This window comes from Lynx rufus, unplaced genomic scaffold (genome assembly GCF_022079265.1).
Source record: "Lynx rufus isolate CCGP_SWC_20201006 ecotype Redwood Valley unplaced genomic scaffold, mLynRuf1.p SCAF_15, whole genome shotgun sequence".
Lineage (NCBI taxonomy): Eukaryota > Metazoa > Chordata > Mammalia > Carnivora > Felidae > Lynx > Lynx rufus.
This window is the reverse complement of record NW_025814829.1, coordinates 62,212,985-62,240,230: the sequence shown is the minus strand read 5'-3', so window position 1 is coordinate 62,240,230 and position 27,246 is coordinate 62,212,985. Positions and strand designations below refer to the sequence as shown.

Sequence of the window (27,246 nt, the reverse complement as noted above, 5' to 3'; positions counted from 1 at the left end):
TTGAGACAAATGAAAATCTAAATACAGCATACCAAAGTTACAGGATACAGCAAAGTAGTTAGAAGAGGGAAGTTCATAGCAGTACAGGCCTACTTCAATTAAGTGAGAAAAATCTCAATCTAACTTTACACTTGAAGTAGAAAAGAAAAAAAGTCAGTAGAAGGAAGGAAATAATGAAGATCAGAGCAGAAATAAATGAAATGGAGACTAAAAAGACAATAGGAAAGATTAATGACACCAAGAGATGTTTCTTTGAAAGGATAAACAGTTGAAAGACCTTTAGGACGAATCGCGTGCAGACACACACACACACACACGAAGACTCAAGTGAAATGGGTGAAGGTGGTCAGACGTACAGACTCCAGTTATAAACAAGTTGTGGGGATGTGATGTTCAGCATGGTGACTGTTAATGATACTGTCTTGCAAATTTTAAAGTTGCTAAGAGAGTAAATCTTCGAGGTTCTCATCACAAGAAAAGAAATTGTAACTGCGTGGTGATGAATGTTAGCTAGACTCTTTGTGGTGATCATCTTGCAATATGTACAAGTATCAAATCATCGTGTTGGGCACCCGAAGCCAACCTGATGTTATTTGTCAATTATAGCTTAAAAAGGAAGGAGAGGTTGAAAGTAATGATACTGGTGAGTAAAACGAGGGCTGAAAGTGTGCATTGAAGTAGTAACCCCAAAGGGTCAGTCGCAGGAGTGCTGTGTGAGTGCAGGTCCAGAACCTGCCCAGAAGAGAAAAAGAAGTGGCAGAAGATGAAGAAACAGAATACTGATGACGTGCAACTCTTTCTAGAGAAGTTTGTGACGGAAGGCCAGATAGAGATGGTCAACTGGAGGGGAGTGTGGTCTAGGACGAGGTGATTCATGCTGGGAGCTGGACACACAGAGGAAGAGAAGAATCGTTAATAGTGTAGGCACGAGGGGGTGGTGTGGGCAAAAGGCGGAAAGGATTGGTTTGGATGGGAAGAGAAACACACCCCCCTTATTTAAGTCAGAAGGGACAGGAGGGAAAGACGGGCTCAGGCGTGGGTTCGTTGGCTTGTGTAGTCGTGGCACGTTGAGAGAATTCCCGCCGGATGCCTTTGTGTTCCCCGGGAAGTAGGCATGAAGAGCAGGTGAGTAGAGAGCGGAAGGTGGAGGTTCAGAGGTTTGAGGTGCATGGAGGAATTCTAGCCACTGATGAGCCAGAAGGGCAAGTCAGCCAGGCAGACCGGGATTTCAGGTTGTGATTAATAAAGGTGACCTTCGGGAGTTACCGATCCACTCGTTGTGGGCCTTTGTGTGATGGCACTGGGCTGCGGGACGGCAAGCCGAGCACGCAGAGTTGGGTTCGTCCAGGGCCGCTGCTCTGCCACGGAGATGAGATCAAAAGACGGTGAGGGTGCAGCGTGTTGGCGACATAATTTCAGCTGGATAGAGAGAAAGAGGAAAATAAACAGAGGGATGATGGATCGTCAGTGATGGGGCCATGAACTGGAGGTGCTGGTGAAGTTTAAAAACGTGATGTTGGGAGCGTTAAGTGTGCAGGAAGGAGACAGGCAGGTGACGGCAGGTGCTGGGCTGTGATCGGGCCAGAGGTGAGGATGTTCAGGGAGCGGGCCAGGGTGTTGTATCAGACGCCAGAAAGATGGCAGGTCTGATTTGGGGAAACAGGCCCTCGCTGGAGCCTGGCCCCAGATTCATCGGTGGATGTCAGTGAGCTGTGCAAGAGTAGGACGTAGTGAGAAGGCATGAGTTTCGGGCGTAGGGTTTTGTTTAAGAGGGTGAGACGTAATGGTTCGGGAGTGGAAGTGGGAGCGGGGACGAAAACGAGCCCACTTTCCAGGCTTGAGGCACGCGGGGTGCAGGACTGTCACCGACCAGTGCTTGAGAGGGCTGCGTGTGCGTGACGTCTGGGAGATCACTGGGTTTCAGTTAAGGCACAGGAGTGTGAGAAACTCCTGGGCTCGATGTTGGGGAGAAGGGAAGGTTTCACGGCTCTTTCCCACAGACGTTCTCGTGGCCCCCTGGACGGTACTTGTGTTTTCTTACCTCTCTCCTCCCCAGCCCTGTCCCCGCCGCAGTGGAAGTCCTTACCCTCCTCGACATGTGATTCCTCCGGCCGGGTGGGTGTGTGGTCTCTGACTCTACAGATGGGATGTTCTCTCTCTCTCTGTCTGTCTGTCTGTCTGTCTCCTCTGACTTGGGACTTGGGTGGAAACGGAACTTACTGGCTGTGTCGCTTGTACTCATTTTGTGTTGTGTGTAATTATCGTACCTTATTCCCTACTTAACTGGGGGCTCACCACAGTACATACATTTTCATCATATCAAGGAGAAAATGTATAATTTGTTTGCTTTTGAAAAGTGCATTTTCAGTGATTTCTGCCTTCTTCATGCTGAGATCCCACCGGTCAGGTGAGTCATAGAAGGAATCTGGAAAATTGGCCAAATGTGACTTTTCTGCATTTGTATCTGTTTCTGGCCTTGTCACTAAACCGCAGTTAATAAAAAAAAGCTTTTGTTGTAGATTTCACAGGAGCATTCGCATTTTAAAGGTTTATTGTAACAATAAAGTTAATACTGGTCTTTGTAAGCACTTACCATGCGCTTTAAACGTAGGAACGGCTTCAGCCTCTAACGCCCTCCGAGGTTCTCCCTGGAACAGTCCTCGTTTCTCAGGTGAGGAAAGGGAGGGAGACGGTTCCTCACAGAGTAAATCGCAGGACTGGGCAGGGAAGCTCGGAACGGCGCGTGGAGCTCGGGCCGTCTGACCCGGAGCCTGTGCTCTTAGAGACTGAAATTGCACTGTGATCTCCTGCGTGGCCTGGCACGTAGCGGGCCCTGCCATCGTGTATGGCGCGTGCTGGTTACTCAGTTAATGATGCTTTTGTTTTCAGAGTACCTTCAAGAAAGTAGAACTCTGCAGGAGCTTTCAAAGCCAGTTCCTCATAAGAAGAAAGAGGTATCAAAGGAAAAAAAGGGCCCAACTAACGCTTGTCCAAAAGTTAAGAAGAAAAGGCTTGCGTCGTATGATAGGACAGGTACGTAGCATCGCAGACCCGGCTTGTTTAGAAGACGCTACGTTCTTTCAGATTATTTTGTGGTTTTATGTGCTTAAGTAGGACACTGATTTTAGAAGAAACAGTCTTACTGAATTCGGGTTGCTTAGAATTGTTGGGTTTTTTTAAATCCTTGAAAACCTAAAATATCGATAGATGAAAAAATTGACAGATGGTTCACTGACTATGTTCTTAATTAGGAGCAATCCCTGAAGGTTATGGTTAGAGAAGTGTGAAGAAAATGAAGTTGTGTGGTTTTGTTTTCTCCTTTCAGTAAAATTTTATAGTATCGTTATATTTAATAATTTTGTGTCTTCGTCTGACACAGAGGTTAAGTCCCCAAATAAGTAATTCATTGAAACTGAATTTCTTACTGACATTCTCCAGTTTGTACTTTCTCTATGCCTCCAATTCTGATTTGTATTAATATTTTCAGTTTGACAGGAAAAGGAAACTTTTCTATATTTTACTGACATACCACGGTCCAGGGCAGATTAATCGTAAAGCTATTGAAGCTTAAATTTCTGGGCCTGACATAAACAGGCTTCATTCTTTTATTTTTTTTTTATTATTTATTTTTTAATGTTTATTTATTTTTGAGAGACAGAGACACAGAGCATGAGCAGGGGAGGAGCAGAGAGGGGGGAGACACAGAATCCGAAGCAGGCTCCAGGCTCTGAGCTGTCAGCACAGAGCCCGACAAGGGGCTCGAACCCATGAACTGCAAGATCGACTGTGACCTGAGCTGAAGTCAGACACTTAACCGACTGAGCCACCCAGGCGCCCACTGTATGGGTGTGGGGGTTCGTGCTTCCGCAGTCCCCTCCCTGCGAGTGCAGGCAGGACCCCAGCGGGATGGAGCCTTGCTCCCAGAAGTAGGTCATTCTGTGTGGCATTTCTGAGATGTAGTTAAGGCCCTTTTTCCTGGGCAAGCCCTCCCTATAAAAGAGACCTGGCCTGTAAAAGAGACCAGAGGCAGTAGTAGATGCCACACTGCCGTCACCGAAGGGGCAAACTGCCATGTTGTGGGCGGGGCCCCATCGCAAGTAGCTCACGAGAGTACCCCGCCAAGAGTCAGCAGGAAAATGGGGACCTCGGTCCCGCAGCCACAAGGAAACGAGTTCTGCCAACACCCGAGGGGAGCTTAGAGGCGGATCGCTTCCTAGCGTGTCTCGAGATGCGGGCCTGGTCAGCCGACATCTCTGTTTCAGCCCTGCAGACGCTGAGCCGAGATCCCTGACCCGGGAAACCGTGGGGCTCTGAAGGTGTGTCGTCTTAGACCCGGTTTGTGGTAACTTGCTACGCAGCAGTAGAAAGCAGGTACAGGGGTGACATGGTGCAGGTGTAGCGAAAGGCACTCCCCTTTTCTGCTGCCTGTTCTCTGGCCCCAGTTACAGTTCACGCCAGCAAGCAGTTATTCTGAAATCGGTGACTCGTTTCCATTTACGGTTTTATGCATTTTCTCCATTTATATTCATCCATCATGGTGGTTTAAAAATTTGTCCACGTCTGTTCTGACACCCCTTCCTTCAAAAGGTGGAGCCTTGCTCTTCTCCCTCCAAGTGAAGGCCAGACTCACAGCCTCCGTTCTAGCAAAGTGGTGTGGTGGAAGCGACAGTTGGCAGTTCGACAAAGTACGGTGCGGTGGAAGGGACAGTGTGTGACCAGGCGTAGCGGTGCCTTCTGCTTTGTCGCTCTGCTCACTCTCTGGGGGACGCCAGTGTCATGTGGGACACTGCAGCCCTGCGGGGAGGTCCACGCAGTGAAAGAGCCGAGGCACCCGAGTGCGCTGTCCCGGAAAGTGATCCTCCCGCCCCAGAGCCTTCAGGTGACTGTCACCCTTGCCGACGTTTTGATTGTGCCCTCGTGGGAATCTGGGCTGGAACCACCTAGCTAAGCTCCTTCTGAATTCCTGACCCATAGAAATTGAGAGATGATCAACATTTCTTGTTTTAAACCTCTAAGTTTTAGGACAGTTACTTACACATCGGTGGATAACGAATACATCCATTAAATACATGCATTATTTTGTGCGTGGGAAGGTCACACAGAGAAGGATACATGCGGTACGATTCGGTTATATGAATAAACGCTAGGAAAACTGATCTCTAATCTTAAAAATCAGCGAGCGGTATTTCTGTGGGAATGGGTCGAAGCGGGAATGGGAATAGGGCAGGGCTTCAGGGGGGACGTTAGGACCGCTGATGTCACTTTCTTCCTGACTGCTGTGCACGAAGTCCTCTACCTACTCGTGCCGTGTGTGCTTCTCCGTGGATGTCACGCTTCAGTGGAAGTGTTAAAGTCTATGCCTACGTGACGTTTTATTGTAACCTTTCGTAACCTGTCTTTTTGAGATGATTCTTGCTGACGTGTGCCTTTGGAATTTACTCTTTCGCTCTTTTTTTGTGTGTAGAATGCCCTCTTTTCTCTTTTTGCCCGTCTCGAGCCTTAGGTTAACATGCATTCTGTGAGTCTCTTAGAGCTCTCAGCGAGGCCCCTAGAGTGCAGCGGCGTCCCGCCTCGGAGCTCACGTGGCACTCAGTGGCAGTATGGCTGCTTGACGGCTTTTCATTATGACGACACGTTCACATGGCGAGATAGTATCATCACTTACATCTTCGACTCTAAGGCAGCAGTTCCGTTTTAAACTTTTCAAAAGAAAAGTTTTATTTTCATTCTGAAGATAATGTAATTTTCCCCTTAAGATGCCAGAACTGTTCTTCGCCACTGTCTTCACTGTCGCTGCTGTCGAGGATTCTGTCCTGTGGTAGTGCCTCTTCAAGGCTGTGAGCTGAGAAGGCGAGGGAACTAGAAGCTCAGCCTCCATGCTCGCTGGTGAGGTTTTATCGTGTCTAGAACAGAAGATGCTGTGCTGTGTCTACATAGCACAGTTAATGTAGTCTTTATGCTGCTCTCTCCCTCTCTCTTTTTCTTGTTTCATGGTTTTTCTCTGGAAGGCTTTCTCTTGAAAGTTACAATTTCCTGACCTGACTTCTGGTACCCGTATTCTTTTTGTTTTGTTTTGTTTTGTTTTGTTTTTGAGTTCCGTGATTATTTGTTTTGAGAGAAATGGAGAGAAGGCACGCACGCGCGTGAGCAGGGAAGGGGCAGAAAGAGAGGGGGAGAGACAGAATCCCAAGCAGGCTCCGTGCTGTCAGGGCAGAGCCCAACGTGAGGCTCAATCTCACGAACTGTGAGATCATGACCTGAGCTGAAGTCAAGAGTCCGTCGCTCAACTGACTGAGCCGCCCAGGCGCCCCTGGTCCCCGGATTCGTGACTCACTGCGAAAGTGGGATGCAGGCTCATCTATTTCTGATGTAAAGAATTGCTGTCTGGGATCGTACCGTGCACCCAGCATGCTAGGGCGGGGCCTCACACTCCGGTGTTAAGGTGTGTAACTACTGTCCGGTTTTAGTAAATATCTGTGATTTTCTGAATTAATCTGGCTTTCGACAGAAATTTCCCCCCGGCTTTTTGGAGGATGTATGTTTTCCTTAAATTTACTATTTATTGTGAAAAGTCATTTTTTTAAAATTTGCCCTAAATCGCTTCCATTCCCCAATGGCCTCCATCAGTTCATTCAATCTGCCAGGTAGCCACCAAGAACAGACGTGTGCTTTTACAATATTGCGTAAGAGGAATACGCTGGAAAAAAAAAAAAAAAGGAATACGCTGGTCAGCAGTTGATATTTTCTAATTTAATATTTTGCACGTCTGATGGGTGAGAATGATTTTTCATTATGATTTTAAATTGTGATTTCCTGAATACTAACTGGGTTAAGCATTTTTTAGTATGTTTACTGGCTGTTTGTCTTTTCCTATAAATTGTTCACCTTTGTATCAGAATGTTTATTTCTTACTGAAATATTTTATACGTTAATTAAGCGTATTATTTAAAATACGCTTTAAAATATTTTATACGTTAATCCTTAGCTTCTTACATAGGTTATAAACATTTTCTTCTCACCTGTTAATTATGCTTTAACTTTATTGATGGTGGCTTTTTTGCACATAAGTTGCTAAATTTGAAGAAGTCCAATTTATTATTTTTTTTAACATTCTTTTTCAGGAACATATTCTATATTTTCTTCTAATACTTCTGTCATTTTCTTTTCCACATTTACTTCTGTAACCCATGTGTAATTTACACTTGCATATAACTGCATAGTTTTCCAAGTGGCTAACCACTTTGCCATTGTGATTTGTGAACAGGTAATGATTCCTCTATTGATTTGAAATATCTTTTTCACTTACTAGATTCTCTTTTGTAAACGGTCCTATCTCTGGACTCTAATAGGTTCTCTGATCTATTTTCCTAGGTCATAACCATATCCTTTGATTTTGGTAGGTAGGTGTTTCTGTACCCTCATCTGTATTCCTTACGTCTTGGTCCCTTGTGCCGGTCTCTGTTTGTACTAATATTAACTAGCTGTCTTGTCAGTTAAGAATTTTAAGTTTCTTTCTGAGTTTCAGCAACGGATAGGGCCCAGACGAGGCTGAGGCCAAGGGCACAAGGTTTAAAGAGGAACCGACTCTTGGGGTTTTGCAGTACCTTACCCTCATTCTGTCCTGATGCTGTTTTACATAACAGTTCAAGTCTCCCTTAATCCTTAGCAGAGACCCTGTTTCGATCAGCTGGTGTTTGTTGTTTCTACATGACCAGAAATCTTTTTTTAAATATTTTTTTAAATGTTTAAATGTTTTGAGAGAGAGAGAGCACAAGCTGGGGAAGGACAGAGAGAGAGAGGGAGACACAGAATCCAAAGCAGGCTCCAGGCTCTGAGCTGTCAGCACAGAGCCTGATGTGGGGCCCGAACCCACGAAGTGTGAGATCATGACCCGAGTCGAAGTTGGCTGCTTAACCAACTGAGCCACCCAGGCATCCCTAGAGGACCAGAAATCTTTAAAAAAAAATTTTTTTTTAATGTTTATTTCTTTACTTTTGAGAGAGAGAGAGCAAGAGCAGGTGAAGGACATAGAGAGGGAGACACAGAATCTGAAGCAGCTCCAGGTTCTGAGCTGTCAGCACAGAGCCCGACGTGGGGCTTGAACTCACAAACCACGAGATCATGACCTGAGCTGAAGTCAGACGCTTACCCAACTGAGCCACCCAGGGGCCGCAAGAGGACCAGAAATCTTGAACAGCTTCATAGCATTGCCGGTTTTGCCAGCATGGTGTTGGGATTGCTTCCCTTCCCGTGATGTATCAAGAAAAGCTTAAGGGCTAAGAGGGACAACCTGTCGGCATGGCAGATACAAACCAAGCAACAGGAACGTTTCCAGAAGGAGAGAATCTTTAGCCGCTAAGAGATCAAGAAAAAAAAGGTCTCAAAGGTGTCTGTGGGATGAGTATCTTTAGGAAGCGTATTCCCACCGTGGGTGGTCATCACTTCTTTCCCAGTCCAGCATAGGCTTCTGTTAAGAAAACCTTCTAACTGGCGCCTGTTCCGGTGTCTTCTCATGCCACCAACCATGTGATTGCGGAATTAGGGCTTCTGCGATACCTTTCTTAGGTGGAAAAAATATTATTCCTTCTTTCCAGCTTATGTTAAAAGTAAATTTTAAGCTATTTTTTCTCTTCCAATTATAGAGCCTTTGTGTAAACTTGTAAGTTCCCATTAAAATGTTTTCTCCGTGTAGAAATATTTGGAGTAGTATACATTATCCTTAAGTGATGCCCGTATTCACACTTCTATTAGATCTTTTTTTTTAATGTTGTAAACCAGAACCGGAGGATGATGATGCGACAAGACATATTATAAGGCTACGAGAAAAGTTTGGCTGGCAAACAATGTTACCGCAGCGCTGTTTGGAGTACAAAAGTTCCATACTTGCAGTTCAGAAGATTATTCTAAAGGTATTACTCTGTTTTATTCAGTTTTGTGCTATAAAAGTTGTTATTTGAAAGTGTATCTTAATCTTTATTTCATTCACTGCACATATTACATCAAAATTAAATATCCCATTAACATCAAATTAACAATCATGATTTCATAGTACATGCTTATAAAAGTGTTGGATGTCAAAAAAAAAAAAAAAACCCAAAACAATCAAAAACTGAAAATGTGGGGCATCATTTCATTTCACTTATTCCAAGAACGGAGAAACAGATACGACATATGTCCGAAATTTGAATCTATTCTTATGTTCCTGTTTATCAGTTATTTTGCGATTTAAGAAGAAATCCTAACGTGTGTTTGTAGCATGTATCTGCACCCTTACTGCTCGTGCCCCATTTTCTGTCTCATTATCTGCGTATGTCCTTATCCCTTCCTGTTCGGGGAAGTTCTAGCATGCCCGGGGTCACGTGACCGGGGACAAACACTGGTAACTCTGCCTCCTGTGACCTCCCTCATTACAGAAGATGAAAGACTGGGCAGGACCCTCTCGTCCTACTCCGGAGCCCCAGGGCGCTCAAATGGCAGGCCCCAGGCCAGCAGCATCAGTGTCCCCTGGAGCTTTTTAGCAATCCGAAGTCCCCTCTCTGCCCCCGACTTGTGAGTCAGAGACTCTGGTGGTGGAGCCCAGCGATCCGTGTTTTATGAAGCTGCCCCAGGCGATTCTGACGCACAATTGAGAACGGTGTTTCTAGACCAGGGGCCGACTTCCCTTTTTCCGAAAAGCGCCACATGGTAGATATTTTAGGCTGTGCGGGCCCCCTGACCTCTGTCGTAACCACTCAGGTCTGTCATCGTGGTGCGGGAGCAACAAGTGTGTGTGGCTGTGTTCCAGGGGGTCTTCATTTACCGAAACAGGCGCGTGGGCCCGGCCGTGGTTTGCTGGCCCTGCTCTAGGCTGTCACCAGGAGGATAAGTGCTCTTTTGGTCGTTGTCGGAGGCAGCGTTAACGTAAAGGCAAGCACCACGCATGATGGAATCGGAGTCCCCCGGGTGTGAGGCTCTATCTGTACGCTCCCGGCGTTATTTTGGGCAAGTTCCTGGCCTCTCTGAGCGTCCGCTTCTTTGATGTTGAAGCGGAAATAACAGTACTTAACGTTAGGGAGCTGTGGCCAGGAAATGAGGCAATGCGCGTGGCGTGTGCCTGGCAGATGGTGGGCGCCGTGGTTTCACAAAGCTGTCCGTGAGCTGGATGCCCCTGGACTCACTGGCAAGGTGTGTTTCGCGTGTATGTGAAGAGAGGATTGAGAATGTGAAACAAATACTTGTTTTTAATCGAAAGACAATATTTAATTGGAACATACTGTGCTTCTCGTACGTGGATGATTTAATTACATACACGACCCATTGGGAGAGTCGTGTCTGCGTTAAGGTTCTAACATCCTTAACTTTCTGAACGATAATTAGAACAGAAATGCCTCGAGTGGCCCAGTAACTGGAACACAGCCGCCACCGTGCACGTGGCCACCCAGAGCTGAGTTATTAACGTTGACTCGCGGTTTGTAGACTTGTTTCTTAAGGTTTCCAGGGATGCGTTGTGTCCGGTCAGAACGAGAAAGGGGAACGGTTGAGACACTGAGAAGGAACACGAAGCGTCTTAAGGGAAGACGGTTTTTTAAGAAGTAAGACTGGATCCAGAATTTTAAATTCCAGTAATTAGAAACTGTTTACTCAGTTCAATAGCTTCTAAAGGCATCACTGAATTAAAATTTTTTAATAATAAAATTTAATTATCCAGGAATGACTGACTTGAACTTTCTTGTAGAGGGTTCATAGTGAAAGTTAAAAATGTTCAAAGCTAGAAGAAAGAAATTTCACTTAGAATTTTTTCTTAATGTGGAATGGCTGATTTCTCAATAATGCCAGGTAAAAAAGAAGCAGGCATTAGGGTAAATTGCAGTGTGTCGGAGTGTGGGTTTGGTCAGACACATGCTCACATCTTAGCCTGCCCCTGCCTGTCTTTGTGACTCTTCTCAAATGACCTAATTTCTCAAACTAGTAATTTCTGCATCTATTTAACGATCATCGTCCGTGGTTAATTTAAAAAATTAAAGCAATTAAATTCTCGTGGTTATTAATATAACATATGAAAGTTATTACTTATTAAATATTTATTATTTACCTAACAAATTATTTACCTAACAAATATTAGCTACTGTTACTCTAATACTAAGCCACCGTCATTAACAAAATAAATGACTAATGTGCTCAAAAGGCTTCCGGTGTTGGAAGATTTACTGAAGGTGGAGCGTGTTGTAAAACGTATGTTGCCAAGTTCTTTGTGTGAATAAGCACGCATGAGTGAGCACATAGATCAGTTTTCGTGAATGTTTTTTCACCACGCTGTAAGAATGAAAATTATATATTTTAAATCTTTCATAAGATTGATCTTGTTGAACTTTGGTTGGACACAATTTGATGTTAACTTTCCTCAGGGATATTATTCTTAATTTTCATCTAAAATCGTTTCAGTTCATTGAGTAACCTGTTCAGCCATTTTACTACTTAATTTGATCAAGTTAATTAAAATTTTTTTAACCTCAGGAACCTTTAAAAGATGATGGAGAATTTGTATATTGCCTTTCTCGGAAATATCGTAAAGGTGTCTGTAATCCGTATGACCTCCAGGTGGTCTCTGCTCACAGAGCTAGACATGGCAAAGAATTCTGGATTATTACAGCATCATCTGTCTCCAAGGTAACAGAGGGCGGGTGTGCTCAGCTTGGAGAGTCATAATGGAAAAATATTATTCAATTTAGAATATCTTTGTGTGTTTCAGACAAACCTGGCCATTTGAGAAGTAGCTTATGTTTCAGATCCTCTTTGGGAGAAAGCTTTTTAATGGCGAGGTTCCTTTTCTTTTTTATAGAGATTTAGGTTTGGGGATTCAATTTTATCTCAAATACCTTAAGTGTGTGTGTGTGTGTGTGTGTGTGAGTGTGTGTATGTGTGTGTGTGTGTGTTTAAAGAAAACTAGACTACAGGGATTTGCTGACATCATAGGAATTATAATAATAAAAGAAAAAACTGTTTTCTCAGGTTGGTCAGAAAGCTCATTGCCAGAGGTAGAAACCTCACTCCCCAATACACTCAAATAGCGCTTTGATACTGATCACAAGTTGTGATCGTACAACTTGTTACTTGTTTGGGCCGTTTGTTTAGTGTCTGTGGCGCCAGCCTCCCGGCTACACTGTAAGCACGTGTGGGCGGGTCCACATCCAAAGGAAACAAATCTGTAGGTGCACGTGTGGGGGTGCCCCATGTGTATTATCAACTGAAAATGGAAAGAACGACTTCTGTATAAACAAAAGTATGCACGTAAATACGTATGTGGTGATATAGGCATACTTTTATTTCTAGAAGACATTCTAGAGGGGTTCTTTGGAAGAGAATTCCTTGAGGAAAGAAAGTCCTGTGGTTCTTGAACGTCAAAATGGGGTATCTTGGCAATGGGATTATTAGCCCCTCTGGAACCACTCTACCCCTGTAGTTAAAATTGAGCTCATAAATACTACCTGTATAGAAAATGTGAGAATTTTGAGGCTGAAAAGAACAGGCATCTGTGAAAAGTATGTCAAGGTGAGGAAGTTTCTCGTATTCTTTCTCTATCGGAGCACAAGAAATAGCATTAGAAAAATGACAAGAATGGAAGCCATGTGGGACGGGAAACCAAGTTTGGGTAGAGACGAAGTGGTGGAGGTCGTATACAGAACAGGCCTCATTATCAAGGCAAGTAGTTATGAGGCAAACCCAGGGTTGCCTAAGTCCTTGAAAATTGTGCATATTTGTTTTAAGGAAATAAAGTCATGCTTTTGTGCTCTGTGTTTACAGGTTACTGACGTAGGTGGCGTAGAAGAAGTAGAATCTGTACCGACTGTGGAATGGCTTTTAGAAAGAACGTGTTACCATTTATTGCAGCAGTTCAGGATCTTTTCCAAGTTTCGGTGAGATGAAAGAAAACGCAGCCAATTATTTGCAGTACGGTCCTGTTGAAACAGAAACCGCTCGGCTGACACGTGGGTTCTGCCGCCCGGTGCCATCTTTGTGGGGAGTTACAGAGGAAACGGGGTACTCCATAGGGGTGTTTTAGGCTAGATGCAGGTGCAGGAAGATCCTGAACTTACTACCTCCCACAGACACAACACACCTACATGTGGAATAATTTCCTCTGGAAAAGTCCTGGAAACAGAGGACAGAGGCCGCATGGAGACGGGTAGAAGAGACAGAGACATGCTCTCACCAAACAGCCTATCCCCAGTGCGGCAGCCACAATCAGGAGAGATCTCAAAAATGTGGGGACTCTCCCTGAGGAGTAGGGGATGTTTCACACATCGGGCACCTCAATTATTGGGTTCTGCACCGGAGAGATGAGCTGCCAAAACGTAAAACGATGGGGATTGTGTCCAGGAAAACCAGAACACTGGGGAACAGAGAACCTGCCCGTAAAGGGTTTGCACGCACACTCACCCTGGGACCCAGAGCAAAAGCTGCGCTTTGAGAAGCATCTAGGCCATACCGAAAGGGGACTGACCCCCTTATTCCTGAAGTGAATGCCAGGGAAGCAGGATGTTCCCGGGACAGGTGTCACTTTGCAGTCCTGTCGTACTTTGCTGATGCCGGTGTTGGCGTTAGCCATTTGGCAATCTTCCCGTAACCTGGGCGTGCCCCATCACTCCATGCCACAGCCGCAGCACAGCCAGCGGGGCGGGCATCCTGTCCTCCCCTGGCCACAACTGCACCCGCCTTGCCAGATGAGCGCCATGCCTCTCAGTGCCACAGCCCCGGCCTCCCCACAGCCAGCAGGTGCGAGTAGCCCACACTCGGGACTACCCTGGAGTACCTGGCACTGGTGGCCAGATGGGATTGTGCTTCTCGGCCTCAGGGGTCATCTACACAAGGCCACTTCTTCAAGACTGGGAGAGGTAGCTGTTTTGCCTCATGTATAGAAAAAAAAAACCACACATAAAATCAGGCAGGATGAGACAGAGGAATTCTCTTCCAAATGAAAGAACAAGACAAAACCTCAGAAAAAGACCTTAATGAAATGGCAACGCCAGTAAATTACCTGATGGAGAGTTCAAAGCAGTGGTCATAGAGATGCCTCCCGAGCTTGGGAGAAGAATGGATGAGCGCAGTGAGAACTGCAACAGAGAGATGGAAAACGTAAGAGACTACCAAATGGAAGTCGGCGAGCTGAAGCAGAACAGATAACTGAAGTATACGCTCAAGGGGTTCGCCAGCAGACTGGGTGAATCAGAAGAGGTCAGAGAGTGAACCAGAGGACAAAGCAATGGGACTCACCCAGACAGAGCAGCAAAAACGAGAGAGATTTTTGAAAAAATGAAGACAACTTAGGTGACCCGTGGGACAATTTCAAGCAAGGTAACAGTCACATTGTAGGAGCCGCAGAAGGAGAGGAAAGGGGGCAGAAAAACTTATCTGAAGAAATAATGGCTGAAGATTTCCTTAATCTGGCAGAGGAAACAGACCTCCACATCCAGGAATCCCAGAGAGTGCCAAATAAGAATCCAAAGGGTTTCACCCCAAGATATAATTAAAATGTCAAAAGTTAAAGGTAGAGAATCTTAAAAGCAGCAAGAGAGAAACAGCTTGTTTACACACAAGGTAAACCCAGGAGGCTATCAGCAGGTTTCTTAGCAGAAACTTTGCAAGGCAGAAGGGAGCGGCAGGACATATTCAAAGTACAAAAAAATTGCAACCGATAATACTGTACCCGGCCACTCAGAATTGAAGGAGAGAGAGAATTTTCATATAACAAAAGCTAAAGGACATCATTACCACTCAACCAGCCTTGCAAGAAGTTCTAAAGGGACTTCTTTAAGCTAAGAAGAAATGGCACTAATTAATGACAAGAAAACATACGAAAGTGAAAATCTCAGTGGAAAAAGGTAAGTATATAGTGAAGGTAGTAAATCATTTACAAAACTAACATGAAATTCAAAAGACCAACATAGTAAAATTAACTAAAACTACAATAATTAGTTAAGGAATACATAAAAAGTTGTAAAATGTGACAAAAAACGTAAAACATTAACAGGGGGGTGAAAATGTAGAATTGTGGAATGTATTCACATTTAAGTTGCCATGAACTTAAAACACATCATTATATACCTACGATGTTGTATCTGAACCTCATGATAACCACAAAAACTTTCAATGAATACACAAAATGAGAAAGGAATCTCAAGACTAAAGAAAGTTATCAGACATCAGGGGAAGAGAGAAGGGAAGAATAAAAGAACAGAAACTATAAAAACAGCTAGAAAACAATAACAAAGGGCAGTAAGTACATACCTATTAAAATTAAATGTAAATGAACTAAATTCTCCAATCAAAGGATGTAGAGTGACTGAATGGGCTTCTAAAAAAAAAAAGTCTCCTCCGTATGCTGCTGACAAGAGACTCACTTCAAAAGTAACGGCACACAGACTGAAAGTGAAGGTATGAAAAAATATATTTTATGCAAAGGGAAATGAAAAGAAGGCTATGGTAGCTTATATTCACACAAAATAGACTTAAAGACTTATAGAAAATAAAGTAGGGCATTAAATAGATAATGATAAAGGGGTCAATCCAGCAAGAGGATATAATATTTATAAATGTATATGAACTCAACATAATGTTTAATGAACCCACCAAAATGTTTAAAGGAAATATCAACAGACCTAAAGGGAGAAAGAGACAGCGATCCAATAATAGGAGGGGACTTTAACATCCCACTTTTGTTAATAATTACATCATTCATACAGAAAGTCTGTAAGGAAACATTGGCCTCAAATGACACATTAGACCAGATGGACTTAATAGATCTATATAGAACATTACATTCAAAAGCAGCATAATATGTTTCATCTTGAGTGCACACAGCACACTCTTCAGGGTAAATAACATGCTAGGCCACAAAAACATCTCAGTAAATTTAGCGAGATTGAAATCATCAAACATCTTTTCAACCATGATGGTGTAGAACTGGAAATCAGCTACGAGAAGAAAATTGGAAAAACCACAAAAATGTGGAGATTAAACAACATGCTACTGAAATGAAGGGACCTTTGAAGGAAAAAAAGGAGAAATTAAAAAAAAATACCTAGAGACAAATGAAAACATAAATAGGACATATCAAAAATCTACAGGATGCAGCGAAAGCAGTTACGAGAGAGAAGTTCATAACAATACAGGCCTACATTAAGAAGAAAAATCCCAAACAGCCTAACTTTAAACCTAAAGAATTGGAAAAGAAGAGCAAATGAAACCCAAAGTTAGTATAAGGAAGGAAATAATGAAGATCAGAGTGGAAATAAGTAAAATAGAGACTAAAAAGACAAAAGATCAATGAAACCAAGAGCTCGTTCCACAAAAAGATGAAATTGGTGACTAATGAAGAAAAAGAGAACTCAAAATCAGAATAAAAGAAGTTATAACTGACACCATAGAAATATGAAGAATCATAACAGAGACAACAGTCACACACAGGCAAACCGGACAACCTACAAGAAATGGATAAATTCCTAGAAACATATAACCTAGCAAGGCCGAATCATGAAAAGGTAGAAAATTTAAATAGACCAATTACTAGTAAGGAGATTAAATAATAATCCAAAACTTCCCAGCAAAGTCCAGGATCAGAATTCACTGGTGAATTGTACTAAACATTCAAAGAATATTTAATACCTATTATTCTTAAACTCTTCCAAAAAAAAAATATGGAAGAGGAATGACAGCTTCCAAAGTCATTTTATGAGGCCATCAGTTACCCTGATATCAAAACCAGAGCATACCACAAAAATAAAATTATGGGCCAATATCCCTTATGAACATACATGCAAAAATCCTCAACAAAATATTGGCAAATCAAATTAGAAAATACGTTAGAAGGATCATACATCATGGTCAAGTGGCATTGATTTCAGGAATGGAAAGGTTCAACATCTGCAAAACAATGTGACATACTGTGATACACCACATTAAAAAAAATGAAAGATAAAAGTCGTATCATCTCAATAGATGCAGAAAAAGCATTTGACATAAGTCAACATTCATTTATGATAAGAACTCTCAACAAAGTGCATATGGAGGGAATGTACCTCAACACAATACAAGCCGTATATGACAAACCCACAGCTAAAATAATATTCCAACTTTGAAAAGCTAAAAGCTTTTACTCTAAGGTCAGGATCAAGACAAGGGTGACTACATTTCTTAGCATAGAGTTGGAAGTCAGCCACGGCAGTTAGGCAAGAAAAAAATAAAAGGCATCCAAATTGGAAAGGAAGAATTAAACTGTTATTATTTACACATGACATTATACTATGTATGGAAGAATAAAGCTGTAGATATTGCAATCTCAGATTTCAAGATCCACTACAAAGCTGTAGTGATCAAACAGTATGGTACTGGCACAAAAATAAACATGTAGATCAAAGGAACAGAATAGCGAGCCTAGGAGTAAACCCACGATTATATGGCCAATTAATCTTCCACAAAGGAGGCAAGAATATGCCACGGGAAAAAGTCTGTTTAACAAATGGTGTTGGGAAAACTGGACCACTTGCTTACACCACACACAAAAGTAAACTCAAAATGGGTTAAAGACTTGAAAGTAAGAACTGAATGCATGAAACACCCAACAGAAAGTAGGTGGTAAACTCCTTGATGTCATTCTTGGAGATGTTTTCTTAGATCTGACTTAAAGGTAAAGGCAGCAGAAGGAAAAGTAAACAAATGGGATGGCATCTAACGGAAAAGCTTGTGAGCAGTGAAGGAAGCCATCAATAGAATGGAAAGGCCAACTACTGACTGGGATAAGATGTTTGTAAATCATATATAATGAGGAGTGAATATCCAAAAAAAGCAAAAGAGGAATTCATACAACTCGGTAACAAAAATAATCCAATTCATAAATGGGCAGAGGATATGAAGAGGCATTTTTCCAGGGCCTGCATACAGGTGGCCAACAGACACATGAAAAGATGCTTAACATCATTAATCAGGGAAATGCAGGTCAAAACCACAATAGGATATTACCTGCTACATGTCAGGATGACTATTATTAAAAAAAGAAATCACAAGAATTGATGGGGATGTGGAGAAAAGGGGCCCTCACTCACTGCTTGTGGGAATGTAAACTGGTGCGGCCACTATGGAAAACAGGATGGAGATTCCTGAAAAAATTAAAATTAGGACTACCGAACAATCGAGCAATTCCACTTCTGGGTATCCTAAGAAAATGAAAAGACTACTTTGAAAAGATAACGCACTCCTTTGTTTCTGGTGGCTCTATTTGCAATAGCTAAGACATAGAAACAACCAAAGGGCTCACTGATAGAGATGAATGGATAAAGAAAAGGTGGTACCTGTATACAACAGAACAGTACTCAGCCAGGAAAAAAAAAAAAAAATGAAATCTTGCCATTTGCATCAACACGGATGGGACCCTAAAGTATTCTGCTAAGGGATGTAAGACCGAGAAAGAACTATACCACATCATTTCACGTATATGTGGAACCTAAAAACCGAAACAAAACCAAGACTCATAGATACAGAGCGCAGAGTTGTGTCTTGCCAGAGGGGAGAGGTGCTGGGTGGGGGATGAAACGAGTGAAGAGAAGTTACAGACTTCCCGTTATGAAATAAGTCACAGTGATGGAATGTACAGCCTATGGAATACAGTCGCGAGTGCTGTATTAACCATACGGTCACAGATGATAACTACATTTATTGTAGGCATCAGTTCACAGGGTATACAGTGTCAAATTACTGTGTTGCACACCTGAAACTAATATAATACTGTATGTCAATTATACTGCGATACAGTTTTTTTTAGATAAAGGAAGCTTACCCATTTAGGTATGAAAACGCCCATCTTTTTGGATAAATATTGTAAGAAAAAGATTTTTTTATGGTCAGATTTAAGTTAACTATAATGACCGTGTATAATGTGTATAATGACCATGCGGAAACCGTGTATTTTTCATGCATTGATTCATTAAATGAGTATTTATTGAGAATTTGCAAGAACCACGCATTGTTCTGGATGCTGGAGAGACTCTGTTGAACAAAACAATTGTCCTGCTCTCAAATATCTTGTAGTGGGTAAGAGGTAAAAACATAAATACGTGGAATACCAGGGGCAGAAGGAATGTTATAGAGGAAAATAGATCAGAATTAGGGGGCTGGGGCGGCTTGGTTCGAGGTCATCACTTAATAACTCATCCAGTTCTGAGTGACACGGCGGGACAAGGACACCAGGGTTTCTGCGAGTCCGATCCTTCACACAGCGGTCCCAGATTTGTTCTCCTAGTGTTTGTACCTGGTTTTTTTCTTTCCTTTTGTTCGTGTGTAGTCGACACCTGATGTCACATTAGTTTCAGGCGTCCGTACATTGTGCTGTGCACCACGCCGCACCCGTCCCCGAACAGAACCGTGCTGTTACCATAATTTTTTTGTTTCTAATGTGTGTATTTCCTTGTGGTCTGCTGCTACCTGGTGGAGACTAGGAGAAGAGATGTCATATCTTAAATGGTTACATTTGATATCAGATAGTTGGAATAACTAAGAACCTGAGGAAGTTTACTTTTTTATAAGAGAAGTGAGTGAATTTTGTAGCAGAGAAGTTACTCACAAGTATTTATTGTGTACTTTTGCTCCACCGTTCTGGGCACTGGAGATATCATCGTGTAAAAAACGTACAACGTCTGTGTTCCTGTAGAACTTCATTCTCATGGAGGGAGATAGATAACAAGTAAATAAATAAGATTATTTCAGCTGGTGATAGGGGCCAGAAAGATAATAAAGCAGAGATGTGTGGTTGCTACTTTAAGTAGGACGGCCAGAGAGGTGCTGTTTAAGCGAGGCCTCATTGATGAGAAGGACACGTCCACAGGGGGTCTTGAGGGAATAGTTTAGACAGAGCACATAGCAAGGTCAGAAGTTGGGAGGCAGGATCAAGGTCGGTGTGTACCCAGAGGTAGAGATGGTACCGCTGACGCCCAAGTGTCGGAGAGGTTGGTCGGCAAGGACGCGGGCTCTGGCTGTCTGTCCGAACCTGAGTCACATGCCGTGTAGGTGACTGAGAGACAGTTCTGAGAAGTTCGTCTGCAAGAAAATAGATGATCATCGCATCCCTGTAAATTAGGTGCCAGTGTAAACTGTCATCGTTGGGCTTTCCACCGTCATCCTTGCCTTGTAACACATCCTTGGGGTTCACTCCATTCTAAGTAATTTCAATTGATTAAGCTTTTGAAGCGTAGTTGGAACTGGGATGAGTCATCTTATAGGACATTTAGCATCAGTAAGTCCATGGTCAAAACGATTCATTTTTTTAAAATTCATGTTAAGCAAGGTATAAGTTAAAGTTTATGCAGATTAAAGCCTATAAATTCATTTGATTTAAAAATTTTATTTTTAACATTTTGTAAAGTTTTTTTTTTATGACATATAATTGTAACAACATGTCAAGCAGGAAAAAGGTGAATCTGAAGGGTTAGTGGCTCACAGAGGCGATGTGCTGTGTCCGGTGCAGGGGGGGTTAGCGGCTTATGGAGGCGACGTGGTGTGTCCATTGTAGGGGCTTAGCGGCTTACGGAGGTGATGTGTGTCTTGTGCAGGGGTGACTTGAGCTGCAGTGCCCGCCTTTTACCTTGTGGGCCGTCCCGTAGGACTTGTGCCGTGGCCCGGTGTGGACACTCATCACACTGTCGTTGGGGTGATTCGTCTGGTTTCCAGGGTTCTGGAGTCCTGAGGTTCTGTGACCGGATGGAAGTGAGACAGGAACTCAACTGGAATGCCTGTTGGGAGCCTGATTTAGGTCACGTTACCAGATCTGAGGTGTTTCTAAGGCCTTGGGTGTGCCTGTTTGTGTGACATCATGGGACGCTTTCTGAACTGCTTGCTTGTCCCTGGGGCTCCTTCAGTCTTCTGTGGTTCAGAATCAGCCAGGAAGATGGGCTGGTTCCGATTGGCCGCTCAGGCGGTCCTCTCCCAGTTGGCTCTTGCCTGCCGCGTAAGGAATCTCGCTTTGGCAAACAAGTGTCACCTTGAAAGTGTCACCAAGTGTCACCGTTACCATCCTTCTCAGACGGGTTCCTTGAGGTTTTAAAATTACAAATGCATCCTTTCAAAAACATAAATATTAAATATCAATATGATATACACTATCTTAATTTTGTATTTACCAGTATACAGTGATTTCTTACCAACGTTACTTTTCTTATCACTGAAAATTGAATCTTGACTCTTCTCGAAATAGAATCTCTTTTAAAACCAGTAAGCTAATAAAGGTATAAGGGAAAAGAATATATTTTTATAGATTTATATTAATTGGGATGTGGTAACTGTTAGGGTCAGGCGTAGGCTAGGGTAAAGGTAAGAGTCAAAAACTAAAAGTTTTAGCAGTCAAAGGCTTTATTGGGAACTAAGGTCTCGGGCGAGGTTCCGTGACTCAGGGAGAGAGAGAGAGAGAGGAGTTAGGGAGGTCGCGCCCGGGTGTGGTGGGGTAGGGCTTTTAAGCTGCAGCGGTTCCCGGTTCCCGGGTGGGCCTTTTTCGCACCAGGTCGTGCTGTCGCTCGGTGATTGGTTGACCTCCAATTCGTTCTGGCAGCTACTAGGGGCTTTTCATTGGGTTGCATTGGCAAGATGGCCGTCCCCTCCACTGTGGTTCCAGGGACATCCTAACAGTAACTAAACTAATTATGTGTCTATGAGAATTATAATGAGTTTTGATGACATTTACTTTTCTCTGTTCTGTTGATAGTTTGGGAGAGAAGTGATGTGGTCTGGTATTTGCTTTAAGTAAAGTTTATGATGAATGCGACCTGTTCTAGGAAATCTAGGATTTCTAAGACGTTACTAAATGTATTCCAAACCATGAGAGACTCTTACAAACTGAGAATAGACTGAGGGTTGATGGGGGGGGGTGGGAGGATGGGTATCGAGGAGGGCACCCGTTGGGAGGAGCACTGGGTGTTGTGCGGAAACCAATTTGACACTAAATCTCATATTAAAAAAAATAAAATAAATGTATTCCATATAAATACATGACTTACAAATATAGAATGTAAGAAATATCTTTCCTTTCAGAATTAATAAAGCATTTGTTACTTGGAAATTGAATGTTAGAAGAATTAAGACAGAGAAGAGCAGGTAAGCTTAAAGAGGCAAATGCATTTTTAACTATGTTAAGGGGAAACCTTATTTTAAATATGTAGTATGGAAGCAGGTATAAATCACTTTTCACTCAGTGATTGGAAAGTCACATGACGGTTATGAGTAGGTTTAGTCAATCTTACTTTCAAACACCATTTTTGTATATCACACGTGATGATAAACACTGACGACATTTCCCAGTATGTCGGCCTGCGGCATGAGGAGATGATAGTTCTGTGAACAGCTTATGATGACTTCCCCTCGTCACTTGATTGACCTTTCTGCTTCCAGAAAGGGGAGTGACTACGTCATAGGAGTCAAATGGCTGTTAATCCTGTTTTACGGGGTCTCTGGCAGCCCTGTGTTGTTGTTGTTGTTATTGAACTTTGTACTTCAAGGTAACTGTGATTGAATGCAGTTGTAAGAGATGATGCCGAGAGACCTCCTGTTTCCCCCAGAGGTAGAACCCCCAAACTTACGTACAACATGGCAGCCAGGACAGTGGCACTGACGTCATCAAGATACAGAAGATTGGTCACCGCAGGGTCCCTCGTGTTGCCCTTGTACAGCCATACTCGCTTCCCTCCCAGTCCCACCCTCTTCTTAGTCTGTGGCAAGCACGACGCGGGTCCCCATTTCTGTGAGTTTGTCTTTTCGAGAATGTTGTATAAATGCAGTCGTGCAGTATACGACCTTTGGGTTGGGGTTGGCTCTTCCCTGAGCGCAACTCTGGACTTCCATCCAGGCTGCCGCATTTATCCGGCGTTCCTCGATTGCTGGGGAGCGGCGCGTGCTGGGAGTGGGAAGTACACGTGCTGTTCTCCGGCTTTTGTTTATTATAGATAAAGCCCTCTAAACCTTCGTATGTAGGTTTTTATGGGAACACAAGTTTTCATTTCTCTGGGGTAAATGCCCAGGAGTGCAATCCTGGGTCATATGGCGATTGCACGTTTAGTTTTGTTTTGTTTTTTCCATCCCCGACAGCAATGTAGGAGTGATTCAGCTTCTCTACCTCCCTGCCGCCATTTGGAATTGTCACTGTTCTTTTGTTTTAGATATTCCGGCAGTTTTCTGGCAGTATCATGTTGTGGTTTCAGTTTGCATCTCCCTGATGATGTTGAGCATCTTTCCATGTGCTTATGGGCCATCTGTGAATCTTCTTTGGTGCGATGTCTCTCCATGTCTCTCTGGTGAGATGTCTCTCCATGTCTCTTACACGTTTTCTGGTGGGATTGTTTATCTTTATACTGTTGAGTTTTTAAGGGTTCTTTTTATAGTCTCGACACGAGTCCCTTGTGCATGGTTTATAAACATTTTCTCCCAGATTTGGCTTGTCTTTTTTTTTTTTTAATTCAAGAATATTTATTTAGCATCTCTACGTGCCAGGCATGAGGCTAGAGTTAGCCTGCTTTGTGAATGGGTTAACGTAACTCTCTAGCCTCACTGCTTTATTGGCCTGGGTGGCTTTGATGCGGAGAGCTGAACTCCTCCTCTGTTCAAGGGACACCCTTTGCTACAGGGGTGGTTGGAGGGAGGGGTGTGGGTGAGGGGTTGGGAGGAAGGGGGGTTGTTGATGGCCATTCATTTCTAGGAGACAGCATATGGTTTGATCATGTTTTCAGATCCATCTGCCAATCTCGGTCTTTAATTGCTGTGTTTAGACCCTTGACGTTCAGTCTAATTATTTATTTGTTAGGGCTTAAGTTTGCCATTTTATTTTTTGGTTTCTGTTTCTTCCCTCTGCTTTTTGTCTGTTTCTTCTTTCTGTGGATTATTTGAATATTCAACTAAAGCAGTATTTCTTGGAATTCTATTTGGATTTTTCTATACTATTGTTTAATGTATTTCTGTGTAGCTGTTTGGTGGTTGCTGTTGGCGTAACATCATACATATGTAGCATGCAATTTACTAGCATTGCATTTTATTAGTTTGAGTGAACTGTAGAAACCTGTTGCATTTTATTAGTTTGAGTGAACTGTAGAAACCTTACCTCTGTGTCCCTCTGCCCTCCCCCATTTACAGTATGACGGTCTTAAGTGTTTCCTCCACTTGTGCTCGGCACTGTTACAGTTTTTTGCTTCCACCATCAAATATACATTGTAAAACTCGAGAACGAGAACGACAGTCTATGTGTTTTTAAAATGTATTCAGTTTGGTTTGTTTATCATGCTTTTGCTTCCTTCTCAATGTCGCAGGGCTCCTTGGGCTGTTTTGTTGTGTATTTCTGTTGCGAGAACTTACGTTAGCCATTCTGTTAGGGCAGGTCTGCGGGCAGCAAAGTCTCCTGCTTCTCCCATGTCCGAAAGCGTCTTCTTTGTTTCTCTGTCATCGAAGAAGATTCTGCTGAATATGGGATTCTGAGTGGACAGTTCTTTCCTCTGAGCCCATCTCCTGGCCTCCGTGGTCATTCGAATTGCTTTTCTTCTGTAGACGGTTTTTTCTCTTGCTGCTTTTGACACTTTTTCTTTTGGCTGTAGTTTTCGGAAGTTTGACTTTGATGTGTGGTGGTTGGACTTCTGTCTTCATCCTGTTGTAGTCACCTGGCGTCTAAACCTCTGGCTCGTGCATCCGTTGACAAACTTGTTGCATTTTCGTCCATATTTCTTCAAGTGTTTTTAGTCCTGCCCTCTCCTTCCTCTGCTTCTAGGACTGGGGAGGCAAATGCTAGATCTTTTTTATGGTCCTGCTGGTCCCTGAGGGTCCGTTTATTTTTTTCAGTCAGTCTTTACTCTGTTGTTCAGATTGAATGCTTTCTGTTCTTCTTTCGGTTCACCGATTTCTCTGTCCACTCCGTTCTGCTGTTGAGCCAACATACTGAGTTTTTCATTTCAGTCATTATATTTTTTAACTTATAAAATTATATGTCTTCTGTTTCTCTGCTCACCACCACCCAGGGAGGATGACCTTCCCTATTCCCTGCTCAGCTTTCCCTGAAAACCCCCAGAGGACCGCTAGGGAAGCTCACTACCAGTTGCCCGGCGCACGGTGCCAGGCTCTCCACGTGGCCTTTCCCGCCTTTGGTATCTCGCTGGGATAGAATGGTGGTTGTTGAAAAGTTTTCTGTCTTGCTCGGCTGCCCCTTTCTGGCCCTCGAGCCAGACAGCAGGCGTTTCTGTCCGTGCCTGTTGGCATTTCCAAGCCTGGGCTGTAGAAGGCAGAAGAAGATGCGCCTGAGCACCCTGTCACTCCTGGCCGGTCTGTCTTCTCTACCTCTCAGTGTCGTCTCATGTTCACTTCACATGTAACGTTCAGAGTTTTTAGTTGTACCTAGAGGGAAGAGTAGTGAAAAATACACTTACCCCATTTTTATAGGAGCCAGGACCTGAGTTTTAATAGATTTCTGTGATATATGTTCTAATGCCAAGCAGTTCAATCTTGTGAGTCAAGTTTGCGAGAATGTATCTAGCTCTCTAGTACAATACGGTGGAAATTTGTTGGCGAGTTCCTGGTAACACCTTTGCCTGAATAGTCATCAGATGATGCATTATTTTTCTCTTGTCAGATCTCACCATCACAGTTCTAAATGTTTTCATGCTTTCCCCACCTATAATTGTTTTCACAGTGAACCCTCCCTAGTTTCCTCATATCTCTGTTAAAATACACACATAAAGTCAATTATATTTTTTTAAAGGAAAGAAGAAAGCTTTAAACAATGCTGGGTAATGTGGATTCGTTACTATGTGAATCTTCATCATCATTCTCTTGTGAATAAATCCCAAGATGGGGTTTGATTTTTTTTGTGGCGGTTCACTTTCTGGAATGTGCCATTTGTCTTTAGTATGATTTCTTTTCTTCCCTGTACTAGATACCCAGGGGAGTGTCCGTGAACAAATTCCACCTCTGTGAGTAGCTCCAGGTTATGCGAGGCCTGTGTCATTTGAGGAGGCCTTTATGACAAAGACCACAAGGCCTTGGGGAGGGGGAGGGCAGTGAGAATAAAGGGCCCAGGGAGCTTCTTCATGGTGCATAAAGCTTTCGCCAATAAAATGGAAAGACAGGAAAAGGCTAATTTCTGATGATTATATTTTTATATAAAATATACCAAAATCAGCTATAAAAGTTAGCCACCCCACAAGGGATCGGTGAAGGGCAGAAGCCCCCCCCCCCGCCCCCTTCTTTGATACACCGTTGCACAGGGAGGTTCGCTTTTCTTGATCCAGTTTTTAAGGAGCCTGATCTCTTTCACTTTGCTCTTTCCTCCTTCAGTTCTGTCTTGTGTTGTTAGAAGTGATAGTACTCACCTTTGTGACCACGATCGGGCCGGCAGAAAGGGGCAGGGGAAAGAGCAAGGCCCATCTTTTCTATTCTGGGATATAGGTGGTTGGAGAACTTCAGAAACCTTCTCCAAATGGTTCCCACGTCTAGCTAATTTTTCTTCCTGTAATTGGGGAAAACATAAATTGAGGAAAAGTATTTAAATTTAATAGGGGAAGTATAACTTATGTTGTACATCGCTGCCTACTGTTTCAAAGTTGTTAGAACTCAGTGGCGTAAAATTATATCGTCACTTGTTTGCCCTCGTATTTTTTTACTCAACACACCCAATACCAGAACCTTGCTTTCAACATTATCAGCCAAACAAACCCCACTATGCTTACTAATGTTTATTAATGTCATTTAAAATACAGTAGATATAACACATCTGGATACAAAACAAATTACACGGTTCCCTCTCAGTGAATTGTATTCATTTTGAACAGGAGCCAGATAAATCTGGAAAGTTTTTACCTTTCAGGTCATTTTTGTGCCGCCATCTTTTTGGGGCTGATGAGTTATTTCAAGACTGTCTGCTCTATGTAAAGGGACTTTGTGAAGATGCAGTTGATTGCAGACATGGAAAAGAATATGAAGAAACTCCATCTGCCATTTGCCTCATCAAGGTGAGGAGGAGCATACTACTGTTAGTCTCCATTTGCAGGCAGAAACCCGGAAGAACAAAAGGAGTTTTGAGTCAAAGCAATACCTGTCTCTAGATCCAGAAGAAACCATCACTACGGATGACTAACGTTCCAAAATAGTTGCAAAGAACATCATTTCCATGGATAGTCATTTTTAATAATTAATAACATCCCTTATTTAAAAAAATTCTTTTAAGTATATTTACTTGAGAGAGAGTGAGCAAGCAGGGTAGGG

At 43.0% G+C, this 27,246-nt stretch overlaps 1 protein-coding gene across 1 annotated transcript in view; it reads left to right on the top strand.

Annotated features, from left to right (window-relative positions):
* The window catches only part of DNAH14 (dynein axonemal heavy chain 14), a 312,531-nt gene that overhangs the window by 14,533 nt on the left and 270,752 nt on the right, over nucleotides 1-27,246 (top strand). Inside the window, 6 exon segments of the mRNA XM_047076479.1 lie at nucleotides 2,902-3,033; nucleotides 8,779-8,909; nucleotides 11,494-11,646; nucleotides 12,781-12,893; nucleotides 22,048-22,110; nucleotides 26,849-26,993. Coding sequence (XP_046932435.1) covers nucleotides 2,902-3,033; nucleotides 8,779-8,909; nucleotides 11,494-11,646; nucleotides 12,781-12,893; nucleotides 22,048-22,110; nucleotides 26,849-26,993 — 737 coding nt within the window.